General features: G+C 43.2%; 1 protein-coding gene across 1 annotated transcript; it reads left to right on the forward strand.

The window, feature by feature from the left end:
- Positions 1–1970: 1970 nt before the first annotated feature.
- LOC115365956 (noelin) lies at positions 1971–10734 on the forward strand. The gene is made up of 6 exons (XM_030061196.1): positions 1971–2068; positions 3827–3976; positions 5329–5484; positions 8044–8263; positions 8765–8871; positions 9117–10734. Exons 1-6 carry the CDS (start codon positions 2003–2005, stop codon positions 9777–9779), a joined length of 1362 nt encoding a protein of 453 aa, XP_029917056.1. The 5' UTR covers positions 1971–2002; the 3' UTR covers positions 9780–10734.
- Positions 10735–13232: the final 2498 nt, after the last annotated feature.

Here is a 13232-nt window from a genome sequence, read left to right on the forward strand (position 1 = left end):
GTGTGTGTGTGTGTGTGTGTGTGTGTGTGTGTCTGCGTGTCTGTCTGTGTGTGTGTCTGTGTGTGTGTGTGTGTGTGTCTGTGTGTCTGTGTGTGTGTGTGTGTGTGTGTGTGTGTCTGTGTGTGTGTGTGTGTGTGTGTGTATGTGTGTGTGTGTGTGTGTGTGTGTGTGTGTGTGTGTGTGTGTGTGCGTGCGCGCGCATAGAGTGGAGGAGGCCTCTCTGGAGGAGAGACATGTTGGACTTTCTCTCATGTTATTTTTGATTGACACACACATGGCTCCACCCCCCATGGCGACGAGTATCACTTCCTGTGTGGACAAGACAGGAAGTGATGATGTTTGGCTGTCGTCCAGCAGGTCTCAGAGGTTTGTTTCCATGACGACGATGCAGCCAAACAGGGCATCTGTCCCAAAACAACAGACTGGGTGTGTGTGTGTGTGTGTGTGTGTGTGTGTGTGTGTGTGTGTGTGTCAGATGGTCCTCAGTGGGGTTCAGGAACATGCTCTGGTCTTGGAAGAAAAAGCTCACACACACACACACACGCAGCCAGCATGTATCCTTTACAGTCTTTGATGTGCCTCCAGACAGAGATGTTACCATGGCAACCAAATGAGGAGAATGATTATTAATTTAAAAAGTGCCTCTTTCATCCCTCGGCTTCTCGCCTGTGAGCCTCCATGTGAAACACACACACACTCACACACACTCTCACACACACACACACACTCACACACACACACACACACACACACACTCACACACACACACACACACTCTCACACACACACACACACACTCACACACACACACACACACACACACACACACACACACTCACACACACACACACACACACACACACACTCACACACACACACACACACACACACACACACACACACACACACACACTCACACACACACACACACACACACACACACACACACACACACACTCACAGCCCAGCTCAGCTCGTTGTCAAAAAGCCCTTTGAGAGTCAAATTCTTTCACATTTCTTAGGAAATTATTTTTATTATTATTGTTATTATTATGATTATTGTTGTTGTTGTTGTTGTTGTTATTGTTGTTCATTATGGCGCTAAGACTGCTGGGAAAACGAATCAGTTCACGTTGTTCACCTGGTGGAGGCGCTCCTGAGTCCTTTATGCTGTTTTGGTTTTTGGCTCATTTTCTGTCTTTTCTGTTTTTTTTCACTTTGTTCCTGTAACGTGAAAGAAACGCAGTGAGTTCACGATTCAAATCATTTCACTGAAATTTAATTCACCAGGAGACACAAAAACGTGATTTTTTTTTTTTTACACACTTTAATCTCACCTCTGACTGTCAGTCACTTCCGGTCTCGAACATGACCGAGCTCCTCTTTTTCAAATCAAAACCGAGTTTCTTTTATTTTATAAAATAAAGATTTTATTAAGGAGGTTTTTTTCCTCCATGTGACGTCATCTCACGTCTGATCCTGCCGACATTTCGAGGCTGGAGCCAAAATGGCGTCTCCGCAGCACAAAGCCATCTGACTGTTTTCCGCCCACGCGCGAGCCGCTCACTTCCGGTTCAGCACCGCGGACAGCTCTCTCTCTCTCTCTCTCTCTCTCTCTCTCTCTCTCTCTCTCTCTCTCTCTCTCTCTCTCTCTCACACACACACATACACACTCACTCACACACACTCTCACACACGCACACACATTCACACACACGCACACACACACTCACTCACAAACACACACACACACACACACACACACACACACACACACAGTTCCGTTTTCCACGCCGCTGATTCTTCACGCGGCGTCTCTTCTTCATCAGCTGAGGAGGAGGAGGAGGAGGAGGAGGAGGAGGAGGAGGAGGATAGAAAAGAGGAAGAACCGACAGGAGGACAGAAACAGAGGAGGGAGAGGAGGAAGAGGAGGAAGAGGAGGAAGAGGAGGAAGAGGAGGAAGAGGAGGAAGAGGAGGAAAGTGAAGCGCAGATCCGGACAGATGGAGGCGGCGGGAAAGCTGCTGCGGCTCGCGCTGCTGGTGCTGCTGGGAACCGACTTCACTCAGGTCCGTTACGATACTTTACACCAGTTTACACCAGTTTACATCACATTACATCACATTACATTACATTACATTACGTTACGCTACGCTACGCTACGTTATGTTGCATTATGTTATATTATATTATATTATATTATATTGCATGACGTTATGTGAGTTTGTGTGTGAGCGGGACGTTCGGGCTCCGTTCTGTTCCTGCAGGAAAACATTCATGTCATTCCTCTTTAATCCCTCAGATCTAATCTGATGTGATGATGGTATTGATAAGGCTGCTGTCCGTATCGGCTCATATTGATCAGACTCAGCTCCACATCATATTACTATCAGACTCTGTGCGAGATGCTGAAACTTTCAGTCAATCAATCAATCAATCAATCAATCAATCAGTCGCCTGCGGAAAAGCATCTATAGCGGTAGAGTTAATCTGGGGGGTTGATGTCCTGCTCAGTAGCACTGCGACGGGACGGGAATCAAACCTGCAACTCGTTAATCCTGCAGATAATCTCGTTCATCGGCAGGATTTTCTAATTGGATTTGATGATTTAGAAGCTGAGCAGTGGAATTAGCAGAGTGAGCAGGGATTACAGATTACAGACAAGGATTAACACGATATCAGCAGACTGAAGCGGGATTAGACCTGATAACTGAACACCACCAGGTTTAGGGCTAAAACAAAAACGATACTACAAAAACTACCATTACTACTACTACTACTACTAGCCTACTACTACTACTACTGCTACTACTACTAATAATAATAATAATACTGACAGTAATAGTAAAATAATAATAATAATGATCCTGTTTGGATTCATGACTTCCGTCCTTCATATTTTATTCTCTGTATATTTGCTGAGCGTCGTGCTGTCAGCACTCTGCTTCACACTGTGTGTGTGTGTGTGTGTGTGTGTGTGTGTGTGTGTGTGTGTGTGTGTGTGTGCGCGCGCGCGCGCGCGTGAGTGTGTGCGCGCGCACAGATGGACTGCGATGTGGGCGGGAAGTGTTAGAAGTTCTAACACTTCCTGTTCTCACACTTCAGTTCTGGGTTTCTTCCAGTAACAGGAGCTGCTCTCAGATCAGCTCTGAGACTAAAAATAGATGTGTGTGTGTGTGTGTGTGTGTGTGTTCTTTTTGTTCTAATGGAGCCTCAGCAGCTGCAGTTCCCTCTGCCGCCTGCAGGGGGAGGCACAATGATCCTGCTTTTAATAATTTAAACACCTTCAGCAACACAAAACACACTTCCTGTTTCATCCTGATTTGTTCCTTCTGTTGTCAGGTAGACAATATCTCTCTTTCTCTCTCTCTCTCTCTATCTATCTATCTATCTATCTATCTAGATAGATAGATAATACAGTCAGTATATATGTATATGTGTATGTGTGTGTATATATATATATATATACACACACACACACACACACACACACACATATACATATACATATATGTATATATACACACATACATATATATGTATATACACACATACATATATATGTATATATACACATACATATATATGTATATATACACATACATATATATGTATATATACACATACATATATATGTATATATACACATACATATATATATGTAAGATCACACACAAGAAAACAGTAGCTAATGTCAAAGACCTACAAATAACAGCAATAATAATAAACAAATAAATAAACAAATAAATAAATCCATGAATTGTGAGTGAGGAAGTAGCTCGTTATGACTTGTGTCCCCCCCCACCCCCACCCCCACCCCCCTCCAGGTGTGGCCCGCCCACCCCGAGGACGGCTGGCAGGTGTACAGCTCGGCTCAGGACACGGAGGGCAGGTGTGTGTGCACGGTGGTCGCTCCCCAGCAGAGCGTCTGCTCCCGGGACGCCCGGACCAAACAGCTCAGGCAGCTGCTGGAGAAGGTACTGCAGTACCACAGCAAGTACTACTACACTACTAGAAATACTACTGCAATACAGCACACTGCACTGCAAATACTACTGCCACATATTCATTGTCACGGCAACGAAGCTTCTAGCACTGCATTTCTGAGAGTGGGCGTGCCTTCATGCGTCAGTGGCGGTGAGCTGACAAGACAGGCGTCTCTCAGATGTCTGCCGTTTGGAAATATTTTAAAGTGGAAAGTGAAAGCAACATGCAAGAGGGAGATTTCACACGGTGGGAAGGAAAAATGCACCTTCAACACAGCGAACATGATTTGCCACCTGAGAAACAACCCAGCACAGTTTTCTGAGTACACTGCAGCAACTCGGCATAGATCTGTTCATTGTTTCAATAATAATAATAATAAAAAAAACCTAAAGGGACGACCTGGATGTGTTCTTTCTTTGTTTTTACTGCACTGCCAAAGTATCGGATCGGGACTTGGTATCGGCAGAAACTCAAAATCAAAGGACTCTATTGCCCGTCTGTCCGTCCTGGGGAGGGATCCTCCTCTGCTGCTCCCCTGAGACTCTTCCTGTTTTTCTCCATTAAAGGGGTTTTTTAGGGAGTTGTTCCTCATCCGATGTGAGGGTCCCAGGACAGAGGAGGTTGTATTTCCTGTAAAGCCCTTTGACACAAATCTGAAATTTGTGATTCTGGGCTATACAAATAAATAAAACTGAATTGAATTGAAAGGACTCGGACTCGATCTCAGGGGCAAAAAAGTGTGAGGGGACATCCTTAGACAGTACTGATAGTATTGATAGTATTGGTTGATAGTATTGATGGTATTGATGGTATTGACAGTATTGATGGTATTGATAGTATTGATGGTGTTGATGGTATTGATGGTATTGATAGTATTGATGGTATTGATAGTATTGATGGTACTGATAGTATTGATGGTGTTGATGGTATTGATGGTATTGATAGTATTGATGGTACTGATAGTATTGATGGTGTTGATGGTATTGATGGTATTGATAGTATTGATGGTATTGATAGTATTGATGGTGTTGATGGTATTGATGGTATTGATAGTATTGATGGTGTTGATGGTGTTGATGTTATTGATGGTATTGATAGTATTGATGGTATTGGTTGATAGTATTGATGGTATTGATGGTATTGACAGTATTGAGTGGTATTGATAGTATTGATGGTACTGATAGTATTGATGGTGTTGATGGTGTTGATGTTATTGATGGTATTGATAGTATTGATGGTACTGATAGTATTGATGGTATTGATGGTGTTGATGTTATTGATGGTGCTGATAGTATTGATGGTATTGATAGTATTGATGAGGCTGTGCTCTGATGGTGTCCAGGTGCAGAACATGAGCCAGTCCATCGAGGTCCTGGACCAGCGCACGCAGAGGGACCTGCAGTACGTGGAGAAGATGGAGGTTCAGCTCCGAGGACTGGAGAGCAAATTCAAACAAGTGGAGGAGGGACACGAGAGCAACATCGCCAGGCAGTACAAGGTAAGAGACCGCCGCCATCCAGCCAGCCAATCACTGCCAAGTAACCAAGCAGGCTGTAGGACATTCAGAAAGTTCAAAGGTCAAACCACAGAGCTGGGATACAGAGATATGATGACATTACTACCTTTATTATTATTATTATTATTATTACATAGGCCTACATGTTTCCCCTGTGTGAATTGAGCTGTAGCGTCCAGCTGAACTCACCTGGGCGTGTGCTCGTGTCACTCACCTGTCCAAATAAATCCTCCAACATGGCCGATGCCCAACACTCAACAGTGTTGTTCTCTTGCTTGCAGGGCTAACGTTAGGACAACATTAGGAAGAGCCAGGACAGGCTTTCCCTCAAGTCATCACCTTCAGCTTCACATTCCAAACTCTCCTGACCGGCAGCACTTGACCTTTGACCTTTGACCTTTCCGTTCATTTGTAAGCAACTTGGGAAACAGTGGGCAGGCGAGTCAAAGAGAAATGCTCTGCAGCTCCTCAGCATCCGCCACCTCTGAGCTCCAACCTGCTGCAGCCTGAACATTTCTCTGTCAGAGCGAGTCGCAAGGCCACCAGCTGATGGCATGAAGGCATGTTCCTAGTTAACAAGTTAACGAGTTAACGAGTTGTGTCTGTGCTGGACTTGTTTGGTTAAACACTAATGTCCATTTGTTGGATGTAGACAAAAACATAATGGATTTTCATCATCTGTCTTGTCAGAGTGAGCAACACTTGGTCTCAAAAAAAGAGAAATTAGATCAAGATTCTATTGATGTGAATTTGAAACCAAGCGGCGGCCATATTGGAGGGACCGCCGCAGAGATGCACAGAGCAACACAGGCAGGAAGACAAGTGTTTGGGTTAAGCTACTCTACAAAGTAATTTAAACTATAAGCTAATGTAAGTCTAGTTTTAAACTGTCAAAGCCACATTACTGGAACTGGCCTGTCAGCGACCCTTCAGCCAAAATCCTCTGACACAGAAAGAAAACAACAGCTGGACTTTTCCTTTTCTCCCTTTTCTTGCTTTGTTTTTACAGTTGATGTGAAGTTCAGATGGCTCCACCCCATATTGGTGTCTAGTGTCTCGTACTTGTTCTTTATTGCTTATGATGTGTGTAGTTTTTATTGTCTGTGGAAGAGGCTGTCCAGCCGTCTCTCTGCCAGGTGAAGAGGGTGAAGCGAACCTGAACCAGGTGGATGCAGTTCACCCTGCAGACACACGGCGCGTTAGCTGGCGGCCTTTTGGAAACCAAGTAAACAGCTGTGTCATTTATCATTACACCTGTGTGACAACAGCAGTGACATGAAAGGAATATACTCAAGTTACACAAGTTTCAAGTGTAAGTTTATTTAGAGCCCAACCTCCCTGTTTCCGTTTCCACTTTCTGTGACTTTACACGCAAACAGAACAAACTCACATTAAATTCAAGTGACTGGCTAAAAAAACCTCCCCAAAGCCCACAGATGGAAGCTGCTTCCTCAGTGCTGGTTCCTCCAACACGGCATCTGTCTGGCTTCAAAATCATCAGATCAGAAACACTGAAACCCTTTTTTTGAGATCGGTGGTGAGCATGAGGTTTCATGACATCATCATCCCGAGCCGCCCGCCTGTCTGCATGTGGTTCCTGCTCACCACAAACATGTTTGAACTGCACAAAAATTCATGACTGTTCTGCAAATGAAGCATGAAACTGCTTGTGAGTTATTGCATTTTTGAGATGAAAAATAAAATTCTTAAAATAGTTGTGTTGGTGTTGAGCTGCTGTTTGTGGAGACAGGGGGTTCTGCTCCCACAATGCATCTGAACCAAGAGCACTGATTCACACACACACACACACACACACACACACACACACACACACACGTTTACCACTGGTCAGCTGATGCGACCGGGTCGGGGGTCAAACCTCATTTTGCCACAGCTGCTCTCGATTAGCTTCAGACATTTTTTCATTCAGATTATTTTCACTGCTAGTAACGACAACAATAAAGTATTGTATAAGTATTTTTTTTAATGATTATACATTAAATTGATAATGTTGAACATGCTTAAATGTGAAATATTATGTTTGAATATAAAAATGTTCAGCTTCTTTTGAAACGGGCTGCAGTTGAACTTGTGTTTTATTGAAGTAAAACTGATTCAGGACGGAATATAAAGGAATACTACAAACTGCACAGAGTCATTTAACATATTTTTTTAAAATTCGAACTTAAAGAGGATCAGATGAATCTGGGCAACATCCAATTACAGATCAGTCGGGTCACTCAGGTTCACTCGATCAAACAGCATCACTTCTTTGCACTTTTAAGTTCTGATTCATCCTGAACGCTTTCTTTGTTTTCTTTTGAAATGCGACTGCAATGTGTCACCTGGAGGTGTGGTGGTGGTCCAGGTAGTGGGCTAGGGTTAGGGATAGAGGAGGCGGAGCATGACCCATTGGGGGGCGGAGCCTGACCTGGACAGCCATTTCATTGACCATCTGTTTTCCAGGCTGTCAGTCTGTCCCTGGTGATGTAAAAAACAAAAGCTCCGCCCACAACACTGAAGCCCCTGTGTGTTTTTCAGGCCATCAAGGCCAAGATGGAGGAGCTGCGTCCTCTCATCCCGGTGCTGGAGGCGTACAAGGCGGATGCGCGGCTCGTTGCTCAGTTTAAGGAGGAGGCGGCGAATGTGAGCGCCCTCCTCAGCGCCCTGCAGGAGCAGCTGGGCGGCTTCGACTACCAGGAGCTGCACAGCAGGGTCTCCAGCCTGGAGGAGAGACTGAGGGCCTGCATGCAGAAGCTGGGTGGGCAAACACACACACACACACACACACACACACACACACACACACACACACAAATGTTATTATACATGAATGTTATTAGATACACTCCTGATCAAAATCTTAAGACCAGTTGAGAAATTGCAAGAATTTACATTTTGCACTGTTGGATCTTAAGAAGGTTCTAAGCAGAGCTTCAAAATGCAAAAAGAAGAAATGGGAGTGAGACAAAAAAAAAATTGAGTAAGCAATTTATTGCAAACAACCATTAAACTGAAATAGGCTGTTCATCAGCTGATCAAAAGTTTAAGACCACTGCCTTTAAAGCCCAAATCTTGGCAAAAATGTGGATTCAGTGTCGGTTTCTGTCAGGGATCCACACTGTCATCCATTAGACCTGCGGCTGATGGGACAAACTGCTGAGGAATGTATTCAGATTCATTGACATCCGCAATGTACATGTCCTGTGTGTGTGTGTGTGTGTGTGTGTGTGTGTGTGTGTGTGTGTGTGTGTGTGTTCAGCCTGTGGGAAGCTGACAGGAATATCTGAGCCAGTCACCATCAAGACGTCAGGCTCGAGGTTTGGGTCATGGATGACAGACCCTCTAGCGCCCCCTGGAGACAACAGAGTAAGCTCACAGACATTTTAAAACTGGATTTCTTGAAAAACATGAGAAGAAATTAGCAGAAGAATTACTGGAAGTAATCAGTGGCTGCAAAATGAGGACATAAGAGGGTTTAGTTTGACCCTCCAGGACACCACATTCTGAGAACCACAGCTCAGAGCAGAATGAAGCGTAAAGATGATTTATATTTACAGAATATTTTACATTATTGTAGCTTGTTCATTATGTTTTGTTTTTTTCCCACTCAGGTGTGGTACATGGACGGTTACCATAACAACCGCTTCGTCAGGGAGTACCAGTCAATGTACGACTTCATGACCTCAGATAACTTCACGTCCCACCGCCTGCCCCACCCCTGGTCTGGGACGGGTCAGGTGGTCTATAACGGCTCCATCTACTTCAACAAGTTCCAGAGCCACACCATCATCAAGTTCGACTTCAGCAGCTCGCTCATCAGCCGCTCGCGCCAGCTGGACTTCGCCGGCTACAACAACATGTACCACTACTCCTGGGGGGGGCACTCCGACATCGACCTCATGGTGGACGAGGGCGGGCTCTGGGCCGTCTACGCCACCAATCAGAACGCGGGAAACATCGTCATCAGCCAGCTGAACCCCAACACTCTGCAGATCATCCGCAGCTGGACCACCAACCACCCGAAGCGCAGCGCAGGCGAGGCCTTCATGATCTGCGGGACGCTGTACGTTACCAACGGTTACTCTGGCGGAACCAAGGTGTACTACGCCTTCTCCACCAACTCGTCCACCTACGAGTACATCGATATCCCCCTAACCAATAAATACAGCCACCTGTCCATGCTGGACTACAACCCCCGCGACAGGGCGCTGTACGCCTGGAACAACGGCCACCAGGTTCTTTATAACGTCACGCTGTTCCACATCATTCAGTAACACCGAGATCCCTCCGGGACCTCCCAGGAACACCACGAGTCGAGGAAACCTTTAAAATCAGATTTAACACTTTGATGGTTAGTATTGCACAAGGCTTGTTATGTCTTCAAAATTTGTTCGAAATACAGAAAGGATTCACACGTCTTCACTGTTTCCCCTCACGTTGTTGTGTTGGAGATTAAATTTAAAATCGATACATTTAATAAACACAGTTTTGGTGAAGCAAAAGCAGATTTTAAGCAAATTCCTTAAATATAAAAAACGGAAAGGTCGTTGGCAGAATGTGTTAGCTCATCCTCGCTGGCTAAGCTAACTGCCGGCAGCCAGTTTTGTTTTTCTAGAATGGTGATGGAATGAAAGTAACGTCACTGTCCTAGGAAAATAAAATTGGCCTGTTGCCATCTACCTGTGGCAGGTTTGCACTGGGCAGTCCTCAGAAAACAAGAAAAAAAAAGTAAACTGATTCAAATTCTATTTTCATTTGCAAAAAGAAAATAATAGAATTATTTGTTTGAAACCAGAACAAATCCACTCGATTTATTTCAAATAAATAAAATTATTTATATGTACACAAATTCAAACTGTCAAGTGAATTGTGATTAAAATGATATATTTTGTATTTGAAGGTCAGATACTGATGCTGGATCAGATTTCTTGTGTTTGAAACATTAAAGGTTAAAGTTCAACAGCTTAAAGTTCAGATGGGTCAGAGTTTAAACTGGAATAAATAAATAAACAAACAAACAAATAAAATAAAAGGAAAATAAATACTGTCTAAAATGACAGTAAAACTATATAAATTGCTGTTCATAAGCATTTAAAAAAAATCTGATCCAGGGGGCGCCAGGTGAGCCACCTGTCCACGCCTGACTGCAGTGTTGCAGGTTTGAATCCTCAGGCGCTGTCTCACTCTCTGCCCTGCTGCCTTTCCTGTCTCTCTCTTCTGTCGCTGTCAAATAAAACAAAAATCCCCAAAAAATAATCAAAAAAAAAGAAAAACATCGCTGGTCTCACATTTAAAATCTTGTCATTTTTAGAAAGATTTTTGCTCATTGCAGTTTTTTTTTCTAATTTGTACATTGCCTTCTCCCCAAACAATTTTTAGAGAATTAAATGACAGTAAAATTAAACTATTTTACTGAGGACCCCCTGCAATCCCCTTAGGGACCCCTGGGGGTCCCCGGACCCCAACTTCAGTTCACCCAAAAATTCAGGAAGAAAAAATTCAGGAAGAAAAAATCCATTTTTTTTTTAATGCAAACAGTTATAAATGTTATTAATAAATGAATAAATATCATGAGTGGATGAATATTATTAGTAAGAAAACGAGTTTGTTGACAGTTTTAGTGACGTTTTGTTTTCACAGCCTCTTTGTGTTCACTTCTCTGTCATAAACAAATAAACAATCTTCTTAATAAACAACAACAACAATTCTGTGAGCATCTCTTTCAGAACAAAACAACACACACACACACACACACACACACACACACACATACACACACACACACACACTGAGATCTGACATGAAATCATTGTCCTCCTTCACACAGGCGGGGGTTGGGGGGCGGGCGGGCTTGACATTTACTTGATGGACTGCAGACAACATGTGCACACAGGAAGGCTGACTTCCACCGACTGCCCGTATACCTGAAGACACACCTCCCAGGTACGCTGCATGAACCAATAACAGCAATCAACAGGCAAACAGCAGATGGCGCTAGAGCAGCAGCACAATGGCACATATCAATGTGATTCCAACAATGACTTGCATACTATATGAGAATATTACATCCCCTTTCTTTTGAAAAAAATGTACAGTACAGTCCTTGTTATGTCACTAAGCAATTAAACTCTTCAAGAACAATAACACACAAAATATTGTAATCCAAGTAGCAGTGATGCAACACTCATAACCACTGCAACAACAAAATATTCACTTTCCGTTAGCAATAGGCTGGTTTTCAGAAATGAGCATGCAATGTATAGTACAGGCCAAAAGTTTGGACACACCTTCTCATTCAATGCGTTTTCTTTATTTTCATGACTATTTACATTGTAGATTCTCACTGAAGGAATCAAAACTATGAATGAACACATGTGGAGTTATGTAAAAAAAGGTGAAATAACTGAAAACATGTTTTATATTCTAGTTTCTTCAAAATAGCCACCCTTTGCTCTGATTACTGCTTTGCACACTCTTGGCATTCTCTCAATGAGCTTCAAGAGGTAGTCACCTGAAATGGTTTTCCAACAGTCTTGAAGGAGTTCCCAGAGGTGTTTAGCACTTGTTGGCCCCTTTGCCTTCACTCTGCGGTCCAGCTCACCCCAAACCATCTGGATTGGGTTCAGGTCCGGTGACTGTGGAGGCCAGGAGCATTATAGGCAGCAGGAGAGGAAACTTTATGGCACAACAGCTGGATTAGATTAGATTAGATTATACAGGTGGAGCTATGTGTGTGGGTTAGGGTTAGGGTTAGGGTTAGTGCATGTGTGTGCTTGTACGTGCATGTGTGTGTGTGTGTGTGTGTGTGTGTGTGTGTGCTCCTTGACAGCCGACCCATGAGATATGATTTTTGCGTGTTTTTGTTTGGTTTGAAATCAGTGACTTGTCTTTGTTGTGCTCTTCTATGGTTTGAAACTTATGTTGTTGTTTTTTTTGTTGTTGTGTTTCTTTTGTGTTTCATTTTTGTTGAACTGCTGAACACCGTGAGCTGCAATGTGAGCATGAAAGGTGCTACATGAACAGGATTCATGAATTCATTCAGGATTTAATCAAGGAGCAGACAGTATCATCATCATCATCATCATCATCATCATCATCTTCATCATCGTCATCATCGTCATCAACATCGTCATCTTCATCATCATCCTCATCCTCCTCATCATCATCATCGTCATCTTCATCATCATCATCGTCATCATTTTCATCATCATCATCTTCATCATCATCGTCGTCATCTTCATCATTGTCATCTTCATCATTGTCATCTTCATCATCATCTTCTTCATCATCACCATCATCATCATCGTCATCATCTTCATCATCATCATCATCATCGTCATCATCATCATCAGGTTAGTGTTTAAGGTATTGCAGTGTCAGGACAGATGCAGTGATGTATTAATGTGCACAGGTTTGTTTTTGTTTGAAAGAGTTTATGTATTGTTTGGTTTGTGATATGAAGCCGGGGCCTCGTGTGTCTTGTTGTCTTACGCATTTGACCCAAGTTGTTTTGATAACTTGAAGACTTTGTGATTTATTTTACTTGTTATATTTTTTTTTTTGTTTCTTGCAATTTACTTTGCACATTTCACAGCACTAGTGGTGGCAACATTAAACTACACCAGGTGATTCTGCCTCCGTGACTCCTTCTTATACCATTTGGTCAAGTCAAACAATCATCATCATCATCATCATCGTCATTTTTATTGTTTAGAGCTTGCCTCGTG

The sequence above is a fragment of the Myripristis murdjan genome, chromosome 9 (genome assembly GCF_902150065.1).
Source record: "Myripristis murdjan chromosome 9, fMyrMur1.1, whole genome shotgun sequence".
In the NCBI taxonomy this organism is placed as follows: Eukaryota; Metazoa; Chordata; class Actinopteri; order Holocentriformes; family Holocentridae; genus Myripristis; species Myripristis murdjan.

Coding starts and splice junctions, on each gene's coding strand:
- LOC115365956 (XM_030061196.1), top strand. CDS start 2,003: ATGGAGGCGGCGGGAAAGCTGCTGCGGCTCGCGCTGCTGGTGCTGCTG. Junction 2,069..3,826: donor TGGGAACCGACTTCACTCAG/GTCCGTTACGAT, acceptor ACCCCCCTCCAG/GTGTGGCCCGCCCACCCCGA. Junction 8,264..8,764: donor GGCCTGCATGCAGAAGCTGG/GTGGGCAAACAC, acceptor GTGTGTGTTCAG/CCTGTGGGAAGCTGACAGGA.